The 22500-nt window shown below is 43.0% G+C and overlaps 1 protein-coding gene across 1 annotated transcript in view; it reads right to left on the bottom strand.

Moving 5' to 3' along the window:
- The window catches only part of LOC143291118 (uncharacterized), a 57459-nt gene that overhangs the window by 33709 nt on the left and 1250 nt on the right, over window positions 1–22500 (bottom strand). The window contains exons 2-10 of the mRNA XM_076600747.1: window positions 21117–22471; window positions 19315–19662; window positions 15953–16030; window positions 14117–14266; window positions 11437–11627; window positions 8567–8763; window positions 7211–7343; window positions 4619–4737; window positions 898–1093 (exon numbers count right to left, since the gene is read on the bottom strand). Coding sequence (XP_076456862.1) covers window positions 898–1093; window positions 4619–4737; window positions 7211–7343; window positions 8567–8763; window positions 11437–11627; window positions 14117–14266; window positions 15953–16030; window positions 19315–19662; window positions 21117–22451 — 2747 coding nt within the window. The 5' untranslated portion in view covers window positions 22452–22471. The remainder of the gene's footprint in view (window positions 1–897; window positions 1094–4618; window positions 4738–7210; window positions 7344–8566; window positions 8764–11436; window positions 11628–14116; window positions 14267–15952; window positions 16031–19314; window positions 19663–21116; window positions 22472–22500) is intronic.

The following is a 22500-nucleotide window of genomic DNA, read 5'->3' as shown; positions in this document are numbered from 1 at the left end:
TGGGGTATTTTTTCCTGCGTGCAGTTTTAATTGTTTTTCCTATCAAAGTGGATTTTTCTACAGAATTTTGCCAGGAACAACCCTTTTGTTGCCGTGGGTTCTTTTACATGCGCTAAGTGCATGCTGCACATGGGACCTCAGTTTATCATCTCATCTGAATGACTAGCGGCCAGACCACCACTCAAGGTCTAGTGGAGGGGAAGAAAATATCGGCGGCTGAGCCATAATTCAAACCAGCATGCTCAGATTCTCTCGCTTCCTAGGCAGACGCGTTACCTCTAGGCCATCACTCAACCACTGGGGGATTCGGAACGAGTAGCGTGTGAGTAATGCCACTGAAACAGTGCAGATTATGGAGCAGCAAAAAAACCGACAAAGAAACAAACAAAAATTCACAATACCCTTTATACCTGATGTGTGTGTTGTGACTGTGTATGGCGGAGCACTTGGAATGAGCGGTGTGTGAGAAATACAACTGATGTGTGGTTCGTCCGTTGGGGATCGACGAGGACCATCTAGTCATCCTGGGGGTGGGTGGGTTGGGCTCTGTGGGTGCGCAGATGACTGGTCAGATCAATCCGCGCCCGGAAGGTTCTGATGCAGTGTGGAGAGGGAATGGTGGCGGCTGTCGGGGACTTGCTGATACTGCTTTTCCTGGCCTGTCTGCGTTGCTCTGCTACGGCGATTCTGTTGGCCTCACAGGATTTGGCGCCTTTGTGGACAGCTGAACGCCACTTTGGTCCGTCCATTGCATTCAGCTCCCATATGTCGTGGCTGATGTTGAAGGCCTTCAGAGAAGCTTTCAACACGAAAGAGAAATATAACTGATACGGAGCAGATGAAGGGACAGCAAAAAAAAAAAAAAAAGAAACAAACAAACGAAAAAAAACACCTTACCGGCTTCTGCCCAGGGGGCTGGTGGTCCAGAACTGGATGCACCCTGGACCCGAACCTCTCTGGAAGAGGGGCCAGTTGTCCCACATCTCCCGGCTCCCAGACACGGCCAACACCTGCTCTGGTCTGTCCACCTCCTCGTCCAAGGGACACCACTCCATGGCCCACACACAGCCGCCCACAAATGCTGTCCCTTGCCCTGGAAAGGCAGGACATGATCAGACAAAGTCACGAGAGAAAAAAAGGGAAGAAGCTAAAACAGCAGTATTAACTCTTTCTGTACAAACGACAAAAGAGGTGACATTGACAGCATTTTTTGCACTCCTGGCATCTTTACAATGGTGTTAGTTTAGGCCCTCACACTGAGGTGGATGAAGACGAAGAAAACCGCATTTATAACGATGAAAGTGACAGGCTAGGCCATTCAGACACCCACTGGACGTTAGGGGCCGTATTCAAGACAAAATTCATTTTACCTTCAGGTAAGTTACCTTTGACAATGGTAAGGACCTGCAAGTACAGTTTAAAGTGAAGGTTAAGTTATCTTTATATTTAAGACACACGTGGTGTGCTCAAGCAGCTAACCCATCGTCTATAATTAGAAATCACAGGGATTCCCTTCTGCGCATGCTCTTTTACTTCGCACCGCACCGCAGTGTGACAATCTAAAAATTAAATTAAAAAAAAAATTTTAAAGCACGCGCCAGTGGCAAAGCATTGACGAGAGTCAGCAACTTTTCGAATCTGAGCATTGACGAGAGTCAGCAACTTTTCGAATTTGAGGGCCACTTTCGCATTCTGACGCATTGTCCTCCATGTGACGGGCGCAATAGCCGAGTGGTTAAAACGTTGGACTGTCAATCTGAGGGTCCCGGGTTCGAATCACAGTGACGGCGCCTGGTGGGTAAAAGGTGGAGATTTTCACGATCTCCCAGGTCAACATATGTGCAGACCTGCTAGTGCCTGAACCCCCTTCGTGTGCATATGCAAGCAGAAGATCAAATACGCACGTTAAAGATCCTGTAATCCATGTCAGCGTTCGGTGGGTTATGGAAACAAGAACATACCCAGCATGCACACCCCCCAAAAACGGAGTATGGCTGCCTACATGGCGGGGTAAAAATGGTCATACACATAAAAGCCCACTCATGTGCATACGAGTGAACGCTGAAGAAGAGGAGAAGAAGTCCTCCATGCTTTTCGGCTAATTGCAAAAATGGAATAAAATAATGGAGTTCAGATTCAGATATGTCTCTGGAATGATCGAATTTCGATGCACTGCAAATCTCTGGCATTCCATCATTTATCGTCTGCAAGTGCACTCACTTCACAGCTACATACATAAGTCATGTGGAACATAATGACGTCTGCCAGTCTCAACACATCCATTTTGACAGCCAAGAGAACAAAGGATAACATCAAATTATCAGGGGCCGTATTCAAGACACGGTCTCTCAAAAAATACCGCCCGTTTTCCCTTAACAAAACCAATGCAACGAAAGGATTTGCCATATTTACCTCTGCTTCGTGGGCTGTCACCCTTGGCAGATAGTATGGGTAAATTGCCTTTAGGTTTGGACAACCGCGGTTAGGCTCTTGTGAACATGAACACCGGTTACTGCTTACCCTCCGGCAGTTTGCCTTGCCTTAGGCAGGTTACCCGCAGGTACACATTTACCCGCAGGTGCGAGGGATGGAGGAAGGGAGGGGGAAGATGGGAAGAAAGGGAGAAAACTGACTGGCCGTCCCGAGTGCATTAAAAAGGAAGGTGATGGAGTGTGCACGCGTGTGTGTGTTGTGTGTGTGTGTGAGAGAGAGTGAGAGTGCAAATGTGTGTCCAGTTGAACATACAGGTGTGTTTGTACACATGTGTGCACAAGTGTATGCGCGAATGCGTACGCAGGTGTGTTGTATCTCTTTGTGATGTCAACACTGTATCATGTTCCTTTGGTCTTTTCTGCTCTCTGTCATTCCTACCTGGTCAGTTCTCTCGCTTACAACTTATTTTTATTCAGATCTTTTTTCTTTCTTTTTTTTATAAAAAAAAAAAAAAAAACGCAGAAACACACCAGCTTATGAAAAGTTTGGGAGTTTTGGGTTTTTTTAACCCTTGTTACCACGAAGCGCCTGCCAGCGCCTGCTAAAAACCTGCTGTGGTGGTGGTCTTCACTCTGGGAGGGGCGCTCACTCAGTCTGGCTCCGCGACTAAGCCATTCTTGTCGTTAGTAGGGGGCTTAGTACGTGGTGTCCTAAGTACGTTAAAACAGAACAGGCACCACTGAACACCACCGAAGTGACTCAGCAGCAGTGCAGGGTCTCCTCTGGTGTGTGGCCTCCTGGCAACCTAACATCGATGGTTCCCTGTGGACTGCCGACGCTGGAACTGCGACGGACGAACCCGGGTGTGGCCGTGTATGAGGGAATCTAAATGAGCGGTGTGGGAGTAATGCCACTGAAACGGTGCAGATGATGGGGCAGCAAAAAAAAAAAAAAACAAACAAACAAAAAAAAAACCTGCTGTCTCTGACTGCAGAGAGCCTGCTAGCGCCCGCTAAACACATGCTTACAATGGGTGCAGCCACTGTTGTTTACATTTATAAACGAGGTTAGGGTAGGTGTGCTTTTTGTTTTTTTGTCGTTTGTTTGTTTGTTGTTTTTCTCCCCACCATCAAGGGAAAATGCAGCAGCCCTCAAACTGAAAAAAAAAAAAAAAAAAAAAAACCATAAAAATCAGCATGTTCATTGTTGCAACTCAAGTTGAGGAAAAAAAAAAAGAAGAATAAGAAGATGTGTTAGAAGACACTGCAGACCAGACAAACATATTTTGAAAAACTATACTGTAATTTTTTTTTTTAATTTGTTTTCAAAGCTGTCAAATTTGACGCTTTTACTTTTATTGTGTGAGTGCAAAAGAACATGAGCCTGGACACAAATACCCTTTTGCAACTTTACTGTTTGTAGAATACAGGGAAAATAACTATGGGCAACAACAAAAGATAATCATATTTCTATCAATTGTTTAATAACTAACCTACTATCAAAAATTGGAAGAGTTTGTTCCCCTGGCGTTAGTGCTGGGCGATCTGGGGGTAAGAGGGTTAAACATGATGCAGTATATGACACCAAATCAGTATTAACTCACTCCGGACGAATAGTTCTCTCCCTTGCTTTTCCCTGCAGACGACCCTTTTGTTAAGGTTAGGAAAAAAATAAAATCACAAAAAATACAAAACATAAAGTAACTGAATGAAACTCACTGTACCTGACCTACTAACCCCTCCCTCTTCACTGCTCTCAGAAGCTGAGTCACTATCAGTACCTACTTGCCAGTAGCTCTCTTCACTGCAGGTACTTTATTCAATGTCTTCATCATCCTCGTCGATGTCAAAACTTTCAGTTTCAAGCATTTCAATCACTTCAGCAGCGGTAAAGGCAACTGTCTTGATCTAGTTTGCTCCAAAAATTTCCACTTGTGTGGGGTTCTGAACTCGCTGGCTCGCTGTGGAGTGTGTTGTTAAGGAATCTCATGAAGAAACTTTCCATTCGACCCTTGACACATTCGTAATGTCCGGTGTAGCTGCGATTGTTATGCTACCCCATGAGGAAAACGTGGAAAAAGTTTTAATTGTCGAAACCGCTACAGCGTTCCGTCGTCCGGAATGCTACCTTACGTCAGTGAGTTAAAGGTGTGCTCACACACAGTCAGGCCCCAAAGCTAACTTACTGTCGTCGCAAATGGACTCTCCCCACTGGAGGGTGGCTGGCTCGGTCGGTCTGGTCAGCCCCCGTTTGAAGCTGACCGCCACGCTCTCTCTCGTCTCTGGCAAGTACTCGGCACGCTCACTGCACACAGTCATGTTAACCCTTTCACTGCCGTCACATCTGGTGATGCAGTAAGCTGAGCCTTCACTGCCGTCACATCTGGTGATGCAGTAAGCTGAGAAAATAAAAAATCAGGCTTGTAATTCGCAGTTTACTCTCACTGCCCGCAGTCATGTTAACCCTTTCACTGCCGTCACATCTGGTGATGCTGAATGCTGAGAAAATAAAAAATCAGGCTTGTGATTCGCAGTTCAGTCATATCTCCCGCACTACTGAGGTTGACTGTATCAGTGTATAAAAAGTGTATATGTAGATATATATTCTCTCTCTCTCTCCCTCTCTCTCTCAATTGTATACGTACCATGCTGCATTCCTGCTACCAAAAAGCTCTCAGGAATTATAATCTTTATATAATGCAACTAATAACACACAAACACACACATACAGAGAAACACACATACACACATCTACATTCCCCATCTCCCACATTTCACCACTCAGGCCTGCTATTCGCAGTTTAGTCACACCTCCCACTCTACTGAGGTTGGCGGCATAAAAAATATATGCATACTTTATTTTTAAAGATGTATTTATTATCTACTCTGTAGATATATATATATATATATATATATCATTCTGCGTTCCAGCTATCAAAACTCTCAGGAATTATAATCATTATTTAATGCAATTTACAACACACACATCTACATTTCCCATCTCCCACATTACACCCCCACCCCCTCCCCACACACACACACACACACACACATACAGACAAACATCTACACTCCCTATTTCCAACATTACCCACACCCACACTCACACCAACACACGAACACATGCACACACACACATGGTCATATCACACTCTCATAAACTAGTTTGTGACATGCACACACAAAGAACGACTGAGAGAGAAACAAACAGAGAGAGAACGGGGGGTCCCAGCACACCCCCACCCCCTTCCGCTCACCGTCCCACACCCACACACACTCCTCCACCACCATCCCACGCCCAGGAATATCGAGGGAACTAATTCTTCTTGCCTGCCTGGCAGACAACTTCTCCGCTATGCAGAGCGAAAACAGAAAGAGCAAGGTATTGGGACGTACAGCATACGTCATCACGGCATAGCCCCTGTGTGTTCTAGGACATGCACTGAATGTGAACAGCACGGTCACGGCTCTGTATGTTGTGTGTGTGACTGTATCTGTGCGTATTTCTGTGAGTCTACGTTCACCGACAGAGAGAAAGACAAACAGACTGACAACGTGAATTGTAGGATCAGGCATATTAATAGCAGCCTCGCTCTGACTACAATAATGATACTTGTGATCTTCTTCTTCTTCTTCTGCGTTCACTCGTATGCACATGAGTGGGCTTTTACGTGTATCACCGTTTTTACCCCGCCATGTAGGCAGCCATACTCCGTTTTCGGGGGTGTGCATGCTGGGTATGTTCTTGTTTCCATAACCCACCGAACGCTGGCTGACATGGATTACAGGATCTTTAACATGCATATTTGATCTTCTGCTTGCATATACACACGAAGGGGGTTCAGGCACTAGCAGGTCTGCACATGTGTTGACCTGGGAGATCGGAAAAATCTCCACCCTTTACCCACCAGGCGCCGTCACCGTGGTTCGAACCCAGGACCCTCAGATTGACAGTCCAACGCTTTAACTACTCGGCTATTGCACCCGTCTGTTCTGACTATAATAATGATACTTGTGATCAACCAATGGACTGGCGCGCGATATTCGACAGCACGGAGAAGAGAACAATGGCCATAGACAACGAGGAGGACTTCGTTGTTCTGCCCTTGAGAAGCCTTGCTGCTACATATTATATAGATATAGCTGACGCTGGTAAACCACACGCTAGGCTAATTTTAGACGAATGATATGCGCTGCCCCAATAACTGGGGAGCAAAAAGAAGCAGCAAGTTACATTGTATTGCATTGTATTGTATTGTACTGAACTGTACTGTACTGTATTGAATTGTACTGTACTGTACTGTACTGTACTGCACTGTACTGCACTGTACTGTACTGTACTGTATTGTATTGTATTGTATTGTATTGCTCTTTTTGTCACAACAGATTTCTCTGTGTGAAATTCTGGCTGCTCTCCCCAGGGAGGGCCCGTTGCTACACTAAGAGCACCACCCATTTGGGGGGGTGTTTTTTCCTGCCTGCAGTTTTTTAAGTTTTCCTATCAAAGTGGATTTTTCTACAGAAATTTGACAGGGACAACCCTTTTGTTGCCGTGGGTTCTTTTACGTATGCTAAGTGCATGCTGCACACAAGACCTCGTTTTATCGTCTCATCCAAATGACTAGCATACAGAGCACCACTCAAGGTCTAGTGGAGGGAGAGAAAATACTGGCGACTGCCGGGAATCAAACCAGTGCACTCAGATTCTCTCGCCTCCTATGTGGACGCGTTACCTCTAAGCCATCACTCCACATCACTCCATTGTCTACAATCCTTACCTTTCAGACAGGGGACTCCACTCAGCATGCTGCGGTAATAATGATGTGAATAAGTTCCCCTTGGGCAGTTTGTCCAGAAACTTTTGATGCTCTTGGAAATAATCTGGTGCACGATTGATTACCTTTCGACTATCTGCACGCATACACACACACAAAAAAAAGGAAACTTTGAACAAGATGAAACTGAGTCATTGTTTTTCCACGTACCTTCCAATTCTGTCACCTCCGTCTGATGTTTTTAATATTGTTTTTAAGACCTAAATGTCAGTAAGTAATATGACATAAACATAAAACATCAGACTTCTTCTTCTTCTTCTTCTGCGTTCACTCGTATGCACACGAGTGGGCTTTTACATGCATGACCGTTTTTACCCCGCCATGTAGGCAGCCATACTCCGTTTTCAGAGGTGTGCATGCTGGGTATGTTCTTGTTTCCATAACCCACCGAACGCCGACATGGATTACAGGATCTTTAACGTGCGTATTTGATCTTCTGCTTGCATATACACACGAAGGGGGTTCAGGCACTAGCAGGTCTGCACATATGTTGACCTGGGAGATCGTAAAAATCTCCACCCTTTACCCACCAGGCGCCGTCACCATGATTCGAACCCGGGACCCTCAGATTGACAGTCCAACGCTTTAACCACTCGGCTATTGCGCCCGTCAAAACATCAGACAAATCCTCCCTGATGGGCAATATTGATCTGCTGTTGAGCCCACAATGTAAAGATGAGCTTTTTTCTTTTCTTTTTTTGGTGTATGTGTCTACGTTGTGCGCAAGCAATCATGCACGTGTGTGTGTGTGTGGGAGTATGCACATGAGTGTGTGTGGGTGTGTGAGTGCGAAAGTGTGTGTGTGCACATGTGTGTGTGTGTGTGTGCATGCAAGCATGTGCAAGCATGCGTGTGCATATGTGCGCATCTGCGCGCATGCGTGTATGTGTGTGCATGTGTGTGTCTGTGTCTGTATAAAAGTGTGTGTGTGTGTGTGTGTGTGTGAGTGTGTGTGTCTGTGTGTGCGTGAAAGAGAATCACAACACTGCTGAAACGTACACAGGATGACATCATTACAAATCAAAACCAACATTGTGTACACACCCTATATCCAACAAAACCCAGACTTCTGACCTGTTCTTCCCAACCTGACATCAGAAATCCTTCCTCTTCATTCGTGGGCTGCAACTCCCACGTTCACTTGTATGTACGCAAGTGGGTTTTCACGTACATGACCGTTTTTACTCTGCCATCTAGGCAGCCATGCCCCGTTTTCGGGGGTTACACCAGAAACAAAGTAACAAAAAATGAATAAAATAAAAAAATCTCTTGCTCCAATACCCACAAACCCCAACTTACCCGGATAGCGGAAAGAAGTGAATCTCTCAACGTCCGAACCGCTTTCTTCACCAGAATAAACGTCCTCGTCCTCATCCTCCTCCTCATCCTGACTGTTTGCGTCCCACTCGCCATCATGTTTTTTGGATTTCCGGTTCTTTTTGGAATGAAACTTGTCCTCCTTTTCCTGACTGACTGCCTTCATCTTCAGCAGGGAGCTGCAAGAAGTCATGAACAATTAATGAGTGTTAAATAATAATAATAATCATAATAACAATAATAATGGATACTTATATAGCACACTATCCAGAAATCTGCTCTAGGTGCTTTACAAAAATGCTTTGTTAACATAAAACATTACATCTATGTTACATACATACACCAAAATATGACTACACACACACACACACACACACACACACACACACACACTGCGTACATACACTTTAACAATACATGTGTATCTAACAGCTACCATAACACATACGCACACATAGGCAGGCACAAACTTACAAAAACGCACGCACACACAATACACATTCATACACATGCATGTAGTTATGTACACATACATATGTATACATACATAGTCAAGCACAGCTAATGCAAAGGAAGTGGACCTGCCACAATTGAACTTACTGCTGAGGGAAAAGGTGAGTTTTGAGACGAGATTTAATTAAAAGATGCGACGGGAATCAGAATAACGGAGGTTATCAGGGAGCTTGTTGCACGTCTTTGGCGATTGAAAAGAAAACGATCTGTGTCCATCTGTGTCTTACTTCTGACGTGAGGTATCCTGAGAAGTCGAGTATCAGAGGAAGAACGGAGCTGGCGAGACGGGGTATAGATATGGAGGAGTTCAGAAAGATACTTGGGGCCAGATCCATTGACTGCAGAAAAGGTCAGAGTAGATAGCTTATAGTCAAGGCAAATATCTACGGGTGAAGTGTGTACGTATGGTGTGTAAATCACCACTCTTCTTCTTCGTCTTCTTCCACAAGACGATCAATCCCCCTGTGGGGATGCTGGGGGGATCTTTCAGTATAAACAGCATCCCCGCCTTCTGGAAATTCTGTGCTAGAAATTTCCTCTTTTCTGTCACTCTCTTTGTTTCTGCCTTTTTTTTTTTTCCTATCTTCACTGTTGTCTCCTTTTTCTGCCTTCCCAGTCCATTCCCCTTTCTTTTTTCAAGCAAGCCTTGACACTTTTTACTCTTTTCCACAGTCTGTGATGTACTATCTGTGCTGTTTTGCTCTGGCGATTAGGTCATGAGATGTAAACACTGGGATGGGCACGAGCTGCCCATTCTGCAGTGTTATTTGCCTATATGGCCTTTTTATGTATTTTTTTGTTTGGCTTTGAGGTTTTTTTGGGTTTTTTTTTTTACAATATTTTGTAATCTGGGGATGATAAATTCAGCAGAATGGCTGGCGTCCTCAGCATGGCCTAGTCTTATTTGCCATAAGGGGCTAAATGGTTGCGATACTGTGTCATGAACTGTGTTTTGTGGGTTTGTCTCAGTGCGTTTTTGTAAATGTGACAGTTTTATGTTGACGCGGTTGAGCATTTGTATGGTTTGACAGTCCTGATATGACCCTGTGCAATCGGCTGGACTATAAGCAACAAGACTAAGAATAAGAATAAGACGATCAACATCAGTATGTTGATGAAAACTGTCGTGTTGTGAAAGACTGCTGTTGGGCACAATTCAGCTGGGACAACTCTGATAGTAATCCTGACACCGACATGCATTTAAAGGGAAACCATTCAAGAGAAATCATTCTCGTAGCAAGAAAAGCAAGTGCAACGTTGTCGGCTGTTGCGTTTTCGGTGCGGTCAACAAGCTTTAGCACTTCTTTTTTTTCTCTTTTTTTTCTTCTTTTTTTTTAACCCTCTCTCTCTCCCTCAAACTCTGGAAAACATTAAATTCTTATGTTTTTGCTGATTTGAGAGTGAGATAACTGTTGACAGCTTTGAAAAAAAAAAAAAAAAATTTCAATATGCCTTTTTGGGCATGTGCTGTTTTTGTATCACTTATCTTAACTCTCTCCAGACGAAGGAATGCTCACGCATTCCTACACAAAACGTAGTCGGATTCGGACGAAGGAATGGAATAGCATTCTCCAAAAGTAAAATTCCATCACACGCTGTGCACGTGATTTTGTGATTAGCCAAGCAGAGTGTGCTATTCTGGGTCACTCCACAATCGAACGGTATGATTGGTCAGCCTGGCATGTGTGGCCCGTCTTGCACACACTCTGACAAAGTCACTGACCGGTCGTCTGCTCGCGTGCCAGCCTGTTAGCAAAGCGGGCTCTTCTCAGAATGTTGTGAAGTGAACAAGGCAGTGACGGCAACGTTTCAGGGTTGTCGAAGTACTTGAAATGCTACAAACTGAAGGGTCGGACATTGAAGAGGTGGATGATGACGAAGAAGAAAGCGAATTTAATGCAGAAAGCGAGCATGGGTATGGTGATTCAGGGTGAAAAATTGGCATTATTTTCTACATATGGCAAAACTGTTAAAATAAGATGAAAAATTTGATTTTTTTTATATGTAATAGCTCAACAAGTAATAAACCAGTTCTGAAAGTTTCATTTTCTTACTCTGTATTTTGAATTTTTTGTAATTTTTTTCCAAACTCTTACAAATGGGCTCTCTGTGGGGAAAAGCAAGGGAGAAAACTTGTCGTCCCGAGTGAGTTAACCCGACAAAATTACATAGAAATCCACTGTGACAGGTACACAAACATAAATGCATGTACTCAAGGCCCGACTTAATGTGCTGCGTTTAGCTGCTGGTCAGGCATCTGCCGAGCAGAAGCCGTGTAGCGTACATGGATATGTCCGAACACAGCGACGCCTCTTTGAGTAACTGAAACCGTCACTTACGCGGTGGCAGCTTTGCGTTTCATGGTCCTGTTGATGCTGACGTCTTGCTCCTCCCCCTCCTCCCCCTTCCCCTCCTCCACTTTCTGCTTCTCCTCTTTTCGAGCCTCCTTCTTACGGTGATCTCGCTCGTGCTGCTGCATCCACATGGCCTTCAGCTCGTGGCCACAGACCCTGCAGATGGCTTTCTCCATCTGCACATCCCGTGACGACAGAGAAACGTGTGAGAACATGTACGTTTCTTCTTCTTTTTCGTTCGTGGGCTGCAACTCCCACGTTCACTCGCATGTACATGAGTGGGCTTTTAGGTGTTTGATCTTTTTTTTTTTACCCTGCCATGTAGGCAGCCATATTCCGTTTTCGGCGGGTGCGTGAACGTTTGAATGGATGAGAAAAAGAATGTCTGAATGTATGACAAAATGAATATATGTGTGACAAAATGAACGTTTGAATGTATGACAAAATGAATAAATGTGTGACAAAATGAACGTTTGACAAAATGAACGTTTGAATGTATGACAAAATGAATAAATGTGTGACAAAATGAACGTTTGAATGTATGACAAAATGAATAAATGTGTGACAAAATGAATATTTGATTGCATGAGAAAACGAAGATTTGGAATGCATGAGAAAATGCATATTTCAATGTATGAGAAAATAAATGTTTGAATCAGAATGTATGGGACATTGAATGTTTGAATGTATGTGAATCTTTGACTGCATGAGAAAATGAAGGTTTTGATTGTAAGAAAAAATGAATAGTTGAATGTAAGAGAAAATCAATGTTTGAATGTATGGGAAATTGAGTGTTTAAATGTATGTAAAAGTGAATATTTGAATGTATATAAAAATGAATATTTGAATTTATGAGAACATTTGAATGTATGAAAAAATGAATGTATGAGAAAATGAAGATTTGGTATGTTAGAGAAAATGAAAATTTGAATGCGAAAGAAAATTAATGTTTGAATGTCAGGGAAACTGAATGTTTGAATATATGAGACTGTGAAAATTTCAATGTATGAGAAAATAAATATTTAAATATAAGAGAAAATGTACATTTCAATAAACGAGAAAATGAACATGTGAGTGTATGAGAAAATGAATATTTGAATGTAGCAGAAAATGAATACTGAATGAGTGAGAAAAAACACTTAACTGTATGAGGAAATGAATCTTTGAATGCATAAGAAAATGAATATCTATCAGAACAGGCACTACTGAACATCACCGAAGTACTCAGCAGTAGTGCAAGGTCTCCTCTGGTATGTGGCCTCCTGGCGACCTAACACTGATAGTTCTTAGTGGACTGCCGACACTGGGACTGAGACAGACAAGCCCCGGTGTGGCCATGTATGGAAGATTCAGAATGAGTAGTGTGGGAGTAATGCCACTGAAACAGTGCAGATAGACAGGCAGCAAAAAAAAAAAAGAAAAAAGAAAAGTACTTCTTCTTCTTCTTCTTCTTCTACGTTCGTGGGCTTCAACTCTCACGTTCACTCGTATATACGCGAGTGGGCTTTTTGCGTGTATCACCGTTTTTACCCCACCATGTAGGCAGCCATACTCCGCTTTCGGGGGTGTGCATGCTGGGTATGTTCTTGTTTCCATAACCCACCGAACGCTGACATGGATTACAGGATCTTTAACGTGCGTATATGATCTTATGCTTGCGTATACACACGAAGGGGCTTCAGGCACTGGCAGGTCTGCACATATGTTGACCTGGGAGATCGTAAAAATCTCCACCCTTTACCCACCAGGTGCCGTCACCGTGATTCAAACCCGGGACCCTCAGATCGAAAGTCCAACTCTTTAACCATTCGGCTATGGCGCCCGTCAAAAGAAATGTACAAGATAATGAATATTTGCACACTATGTTAATGGCAGAGAATCATGTGGGTGTGAGAGAGTGATTTTTGTACTACCGAAAAGTTTGCAGCCGGAGTCAAGTGCCACTTTACCAAAGTGCGTGTCTTAATACCGAAACAAGGTAAAACAAAGGGGAGGGGGGAGAAATCACCAAAATGCCAATACAAAAATCTGTATGATACAGAAATACTCACACCAATGGAAGTGGAAGAAACTTTAACGTTTACACACTTCAGAAAATAAAACAGCAAAGTCTGGAGGAATGCCAAGTCATTAATCTGCAAAGTTTCAAAACAAAACAGTACTTGGAAGTACGTGATGTTTGCACTTTTTTTTTTTTTCTTTTTTTTTTAAGCAAAACAGCAGGATTGGGAGAAAGGTAATACTTCCTACGCTTTGTTGTTGACCTGCACTTGTAGGTACTTCCTACGCTTTGTTGTTGACCTGTACTTGTTTATCTTCGACTTCATGTTGTTCCATGTAGCACTGACCACGCTGTACAATACTGTACTGCGCTGCACAGCACTGTACTGTACTGTGCTGTATTGTACTGTAACATACTGTTATGTGTGTGTGTGTGCATGTGTGTGTGTGCATGCGTGCATGTGTGTGTGTGTGTGTGTGCTCGCGCGTGTGTGCTATCCGTCACCGACACATTCCTTTGTCCTGCTTATAAGATTTTTCTTTCTTTTCTTCCCAATTTTGATATTGATTGTTAGCGCTCCGGACATCTGTGCTACGGATGGTAGAGAGCAAACTATGATTACCCATTATTTCCATTATTCATTGTTTACAAAGTACCACGCACCTCACGCCCGCACCACTCCAGGTGATGGCGGAAGTACTGGGCGAACCTGAAGGGCTTTCGGCACATGGGACACAGGACGTACTTGATCTTCTTCAGGATCTTCTGGATGGCTGCGTGGGTCTGCTCTCCTTCCGGGCACTCCGGGCTGTACTGCAATCATGTCCACCTCAGTGCAGTCGTGTTACAATCATGTCCACCTCACTGCAGTCACTCATGTTACAACTATGTCCACCTCACTGCAGTCATGTTACAATCATGTCCACCTCACTGCAGTCACTCACATTACAATCATATCCACCTCACTGCAGTCACTCACATTACAATCATATCCACCTCACTGCAGTCACTGACGTTACAATCATGTCCACCTCACTGCAGTCACTCACATTACAATCATGTCCACCTCACAGCAGTCATGTTACAATCATGTCCACCTCACTGCAGTCGCTCACATTACAATCATGTCCACCTCACTGCAGTCATGTTACAATCATATCCACCTCACTGCAGTCACTCACATTACAATCATATCCACCTCACTGCAGTCACTCACATTACAATCATATCCACCTCATTGCAGTCACTCACATTACAATCATGTCCACCTCACTGCAGTCACTCATGTTACAATCATGTCCACTTCACTGCAGTCACATTACAATCATGTCCACCTCACTGCAGTCACTCACATTACAATCATGTCATAACCACCTCACTGCTTTCACTCACATTACAATCATATCCACCTCATTGCAGTCACTCACATTACAATCATGTCCACCTCACTGCAGTCACTCACATTACAATCATGTCCACCTCACTGCAGTCATGTTACAATCATGTCCACCTCACGGCAGTCACTGGCATTACAATCATATCCACCTCACTGCAGTCACTCACATTACAATCATGTCCACCTCACTGCAGTCAGTCACATTACAATCATGTCCACCTCACTGCAGTCATTCATATTACAATCATGTCCACCTCACTGCAGTCACTCACATTACAATCATGTCCACCTCACTGCAGTCAGTCACATTACAATCATGTCCACCTCACTGCAGTCACTCACAATCATGTCCACCTCACTGCAGTCATGTTACAATCATCATTTATCATGTCCACCTCACTGCAGTCATGTTACAATCATCATTTATCATGTCCACCTCACTGCAGTCATGTTACAATCATCATTTATCATGTCCACCTCACTGCAGTCACTCACATTACAATCATATCCACCTCACTGCAGTCACTCATATTACAATCATGTCCACCTCACTGCAGTCAGTCACATCACAATCATGTCCACCTCACTGCAGTCACTCACATCACAATCATGTCCACCTCACTGCAGTCAGTCACATCACAATCATGTCCACCTCACTGCAGTCACTCACATCACAATCATGTCCACCTCACTGCAGTCACTCACATTACAATCATGTCCACCTCACGGCAGTTACTGGCATTACAATCATATCCACCTCACGGCAGTCACTGGCATTACAATCATATCCACCTCACTGCAGTCATTCATATTACAATCATGTCCACCTCACTGCAGTCATTCATATTACAATCAAGTCCACCTCACTGTAGTCACTCACATTACAATCATGTCCACATCACTGCTTTCACTGACATTACAATCATGTCCACCTCACTGCAGTCACTCATAACACACACCCACACCCACACACAGAGGCACGCATACACAAACACACATGCAAACAAGCAAGCAAGCACGCAAACACACACACACACACACAATTTGTAAATGCCCAGCAAAATGATCAGGTGAAAAAACATACATCTGGCCGTTCCACTTACAAGAGCAGCATGTATGTTCATCAGATGAGTCTTGTAGGCTGCCAGACTCTCCATCTTCTCCTCACAGCGCAAACACTTCTGAAGAAAGCATCAGCACTTTAGATCACGGAAGTGCAGTACACTTATAGTTATACAGTCTCTTCTAATTGTACTATGCATCCACACACTGAGACTTTCAATAAGAAAAATAAAGCATAAATGGGAATAATACACACTCACATGCATGTACGGACTTGCCATACACATTTACATCAGGCTTTTCACCATTCAATCACCATGACCGAATGCATGCAAAATATTCCTAAAAGCTTCCGACAGCTGGTCACAGATATTGTGTCTAGGTGTAGTCAACGCCGTCTTGCAACACACACACACTGGGAACACTTGTTAAACAACCCATAGAACTTTACTGTGTGCGGCTTCAACTACATGCTTGCAAACAGAAAACCAGACGACTGTCGTTATTGTTCTTCTTACTGTTGCGCATATTATTCGAGTCACCTTTTCTTTTGTGCTTTCGATATAAACAACATGACAACAGACTTCATGCATTCGGTCCATAAATACCTAATCTGCACTCAAGTGGTACATCTGCACTGACATACAGCTGTGGGATAAGGACAGGATGAAAATAGAAAACTGCTGGGGAACACACATGTATAGAAGAAGAAGGGAAATAAAAGTAGTAGAAAACATTACCCGGCTGAACACAGTCAAACAACACCTCAAGAACTTTCCCCAGTTCCCTGAGTTCTTAAGGCCAGACACAGTAGTGAAATTTTTTTTTTTTTTTTTTTTTTTTTTTTTGCTGCCCCATCATCTGCACCGTTTCAGTGGCATTACTCCCACGCCGCTCATTTAGATTCCCCCATACACGGCCACACCCGGGTTCGTCCGTCGCAGTTCCAGCGTCGGCAGTCCACAGGGAACCATCGATGTTAGGTCGCCAGGAGGCCACACACCAGAGGAGACCCTGCACTGCTGCTGAGTCACTTCGGTGGTGTTCAGTGGTGCCTGTTCTGATTTTACGTACTTAGGACACCACCTACTAAGCCCCCTACTAACGACAATAATGGCTTAGTCGCGGAGCCAGACTGAGTGAGCGTCCCTCCCAGAGTGGAGACCGCCACCACGTCCCTCAAACAACAGCCCCCGACGAATCTGCTGATACTGACGACATTGACAGGACTCACCCCAAGCACAGAAGTGGAGGGGTATCGAAACTGAGGTCACCATGAGAGCAGGGCATGAAAGGCCACAGACTTTGAGACTATTTTGTTTATATTGATGACGATGAAGGAGGAGGAGGATGACGATGTGGATGACGATGTTGCTATGGAGGTCCATTTTGGTTTGGGACTGCATGACAAGGCTGTACTCTACGCTTCCTGTCATAATGATATCCCGGCGTTAACCAGGCCCGAGAGATACAGACACTTGCAGTGTTGGTCAGGTAATTAGAGCAACACACCCAAAGACGCATCCTTGAAGTGGATGACACTCGACTGTGTGGTCCCAGTCTCCCCATTTAAGCCCACAGCACACTCAACTCTGGGTAGGAGCCGGCCATGGGCCGAAAAACCCACCTCCGCTGGGATTCGAACCCGCGTCCTCCCAGCCGTCAGTCCGCGACGCTAACCACTTCGCCACGGCGGCTGGTCAGCAGTAGTGAAATTTTGACCAAAATCATGATTTTTTGTGATTTTCGTTTTTTTGCATAATTTGCTTCTTCAACATCTAATCTTTATAGTCCGTTTCACCTGGGTACTATATTCACTTAAATAAAGCTTCAAACAGCATCGACATATGTGATTTCTTGTGAGTACAAGCACATCTCTTTCTTTTCCTGTTTTCTCAGTTTTGTGTTTTGTCCTCGTAATACCATTTTTCAAAATGCTAATGCTCAAAAACTTTAAAAGATAGCATGTTCAAACTTGGTACATTCTTTCTTTATGTATTCATCTTTATTATAGTGTGGTGGTTTGTATAGTACTTTTAAAAGAATGAATGTACACTCATTGGAAAAAAATTATGTCAAGGAATTTATACACATTTCAACAAAAAAATAATAATAAATGTATTGATTAAAATTCCAAAATACCACTGCACTATAATAATGAACAAATACAAATAAGTTAAATAAAACAAACAGAAATAACATATCTATAAAGGTACCAAAGTTCTAAGCTTTTAATTTTTTTTTGTTTGTCGGCCATTTTGGATTCGTTTCCATGGAAACTGTCACGACAAATTGCAAAAAATTACCTTTTTAGATATGTTTAGTCCAATATCTTTGCATAGCATGTCACAGAAAGCCATAAACTTCAATTTTATTTCATACGTTTTTATACTACCGTGTCTGGCCTTAACGTCTTATTATCTTCTTCTTCTTTGTTCACAGGCTTTAATTCCCATGTTTACTGGTATACACTGGTGGGCTTTTACGTGTATGACTGATTTGACCCCCACCACGTAGGCAGCCACACTCCATTTTCATGTCCCCAGGACATTCTAAAAACTAAAAAAAAAATTCTCAAACGGAATACTTTGGTTCTGTTAACTCAGTTCAAAGTTTTTTTTGGACAAGTGAAAAGAACATAACATTTGACAACAATTATCATAATAGAAACCAGCTTAAATGAAGCGTATGCTACAATGGTAAAAGACACAAGAGGAATGAAATGTTTCTATGAAGTACTAACTGGAAAACCAGAATTACCAAATTTTGGAAATGAGGTTTGATTGGAAGAATATTTTATTCAATACAAAAAAAAAAAAAAAAAAAAAATCCAAGAGCTAAGATTAAAATGGTTCCAATGAAAACAAATTCTCATATGCTTGTGACAAATTCTGTGCTGATGAAGACGGGAATACTCCCAGATAATAAGTGTATTTTTTGCAGGGATAAAAGACACAATTCTATATTATCTATCGGAATGTAACCATGTACAATCTTTTTGGTCAGAATTTGTAAGATATTTAAAAGAAAAATGTTCACACTGTGTGTGTGTGTGTGTGTGTGTGTGTGTGTGTGTGTGTACACTCTGTGTGTGTGTGTGTGTGTGTGAGTGTGTGAGTGTGTGTGTGCCTGTGTGTGTGAGAGAGAGAGAGAGAGTGTGTGTGTGTGTGTGTGTGCGCGCGCGCGTGCACGCGCATGTGTGCGTGCGTGCGTGCGTGTGTGTGTGTGTGTGTATGTGTTTGTGTGTGTGTGTTCATATATAGTTTGTGTCTGACTGACGTGCCACAGTAAAACACTCGCTGATGTTTAAAAGCGCTACGTAAATGCGCTCATCATTCAATCGTTATTACATTGAAACTGAAGAAAAAAAGTATCTATTAATTAAAAAACCAGATCACTCTACCTCAATTTGAACAGCTGTTTCGTCTTTCTTCTTCTTGGGCCTCCCTACTCCTCTTCTTTTCTTCACCACGACCGCCTCCTCCTCCTCCTCCTCCTCCTGCTTCCTCCAGTCCTCTTCACCGTCCAGGTGTGAATTCTTTGATCTCTTCCTCCTCTCTTCCTCTTCCTCTTCAGACTCCTCTTCCTTGTCCTCCCGGAGCGAACCGGCGGCCTTCCTTTGTCTCTTTCGTGGCGTTTCAACCTCTTCACATTCCTCCTCTTCCTCCGTGAAGGAGAACCTTTTCCTTGATATCCTCCTCTTTGGTCTCCCGTTGTTCTTCTCCTCTTGCGGTTCCTTCTGATCCTTATGCTGCGACATAAATCAACAGAAATAAATCTTGGTTTAAACATTTTTTAATATCAAGAAACAAGGTGCAATACAGCGTTCAATAAGACTTGAGCAACAACAAGCATGAGCTTATATCGTGCTCGTTCATATGCAACAAGCAATACATAAACGCAATGGCGAAAATACATAAATAAATCTTCTTCTTTTTTTTCTTTTTTTTTAATATCTAAAGCAATTGGCGTAATTGATTTTTTTTTTCCACCTCCAATTCCTCTTGATCCTTATTATGCTGCAGAAATAAATCAATAAAAACAAATCTTTTTTTTTTTAATGTCCAAAGCAATGGTGTGCTTTTTTTTGCTTTTTTTTTCAAAACAAAAGTAAAACAGTCCAAAAGAAATCCAGATACAGTCATTCGGATGAGACGATAAACCAAGGTCCCATGTGCAGCATGCACTTAGCACACATAAAAGAACCCACGGCAACAAAAGGGTTGTTCCTGGCAAAATTCTGTAGAAAAATCCACTTCGATAGGAAAAACAAATTAAAAAAAAAAAACTGCACGCAGGAAAAAATACAAAAAAAATGGGTGGCACTGTAGTGTAGCGATGCACTCTCCCTGGGGAGAGCAGCCCTGATTTTCACACAGAGAAATCTGTTGTGATAAAAAGAAATACACATACAAAATATAAATACAGAGTGGTTACTGACGCCCTGACCTGTAACAGAGTAAGGCTCTGTCTTATCAGTGAAGTGACAGCCCTTCACTGGTGAGGGTACTCGTCTCGTCAGCAGAGGTCAAGGGATTCAAGACTCACATGACACGTGGGGTATTCTGGTATTGGTATAGGGACTTCTTTTTTTTTCTTTTTTTTTCTTTTCTTTTCTTTTTTTAACACACTTTTCTCCCTCTGTTTTCAACATTTTGGGTGCGTGGGTGGGTTGGTGTGACTGATTTTTGTAACACTGAAAAGTTTACAGCAAAGCTTCAGGGGCCACTCATCTAAAATGTGTATCTTTAATAATATTGAAACTAAGCAAAATAAAGCTGAAAGTTTTTTTGGTCTGCTAAAATGTTTGTACCAAAATCTGTAACACACACACACACACACACACACACACACACACACAACACACACACTATCTTTCTGTCCCTCGTTTCTCAGTTTCCAATTCTCCTATCACAAATTTATTTATAAATATAAACCATATTATATGATTCATAATCATTTCATAAAATTCCAGTTGTACAAAATTAATATTCTAATCACATGTCTGCAGTCATCAGTATGTGTGACAGGACATTGAACAGAATTCTTTTCTACCTTCCAACAGTTAAAAAAAAAAAAAAAAAAAAAAAAGGAAATTTTCTATCTAAAATTGTTTTAAATAACATACTTACCGTGACCCAACTAGTGCAAACTCCGGCAGGAGTAATTTTTTTTTAAAGAAGAAATGATTAAGTTAACTATTACCTGAGACAGTTCCTGTGAGTGTTCCAGGCTGTCGTCTGTCAGTGGTTTGATCTTCTTTGGTCGACCCCTCTTCCTTTTCACCACAGGCTGTGGATCCTTCTCCGCTGCTGCGGGTTCTGTTTTCCGATCTGCCATTACTTCATCACGATGGACAGCTTCTTCTACTGCTGTAGGTGGTGAGCTGCTTCTCTTCTCTGTATTTTCATGGGGTTCTGTGCCATGACCGAATGATTTTCGTGGGCGACCTCTTTTGCGTGGTGGATTGGACATTTCTACAGATTGCTTCACTGTAACTCCATTCGATGTATCAGCTAAACGGTTCAAATCCACTTCACTGCATTCTGGTTTTGACTCCATTGTAGCTTCAGCGGTAATAGCCTCTGGGAAACTTTCTTTGCTGCTAATCTCCTCTGTATTTTCATGGGGTTCTGTGTCAGGACTGATTGATTTTCGTGGTCGACCTCTTTTGCGTGGTGGGCGACCTCTTTTGCGTGGTGGATTGGACACTTGTATGGATTGTTTTGCAGTAACTTCACTCGATGTATCAGCTAAACTGTTCAAGTCTACCTCAATGCCTTCTGGTTTTGACTCCATTGTAACTTCAGCATTGTTGGCAGTTTCGGCTGAACTTTCTTTGCTGTTACTCTCCTCTGCATTTTTATGGGGTTCTGTGTCATGACTGGTTGATTTTCGCGGGCGACCTCTTTTGCGTGGTGGATTGGACATTTCTGTGGATTGTTTTGCAGTAACTTCACTTGAAGAATCAGCTAAACTGTTCAAGTCCACTTCACTGCCTTCTAGCTTTGACTCCATTGTAGCTTCAGCATCAATGACAGTTTCTGCTGAACTTTCTTTGCTGTTACTCTCCTCTGGATCCTTTGCATCACGGCTGATTGTATCTGATTTTCGTGGACGACCTCTTCTTCGTGGTGGATTTGAGTTTTTGGACAAATGCACAGGCGTTTGTGCTGATGACTTTGCATCAAATTCACCCGACGTATAAGCCAAACTCTTCACGCCTGCCTCACTGTCTTCAAGTTCAAAGTTTTTCTTTCGTTTCACAAACTCATCAAATTCGCTGCCTTTCTCAGTCTTTTTCCTTGCTCGACCAGATCTTCTGCTTGTGATGGGTGAAGCAAGAAGAGACAAGTGTGAACCATCCCTGTCTTTGCTTGAAGACAGCACAGGAGTGGAGTGGACAGGAGCAGTGGAGCTGTCTTTCAGCTTATCAGGAGCAGGAGTGGATGACTGGTCAGCTGAGCGGTCGACGCTGCTGCCATCTGATCCAGCTTTCTGATCAGGCTCCATTGAATCAGAGCACATCTGCTGGTCCATTTCTGTAAAACGCCGACTGTCTGGGGGGAAAAAATAGGAGAGTTAAATC

Source organism: Babylonia areolata, chromosome 16 (genome assembly GCF_041734735.1).
Source record: "Babylonia areolata isolate BAREFJ2019XMU chromosome 16, ASM4173473v1, whole genome shotgun sequence".
NCBI classification, from domain to species: domain Eukaryota; kingdom Metazoa; phylum Mollusca; class Gastropoda; order Neogastropoda; family Buccinidae; genus Babylonia; species Babylonia areolata.
Note: the sequence above shows the minus strand (reverse complement) of the source record. Positions and strands in the feature narration are given on the sequence as shown.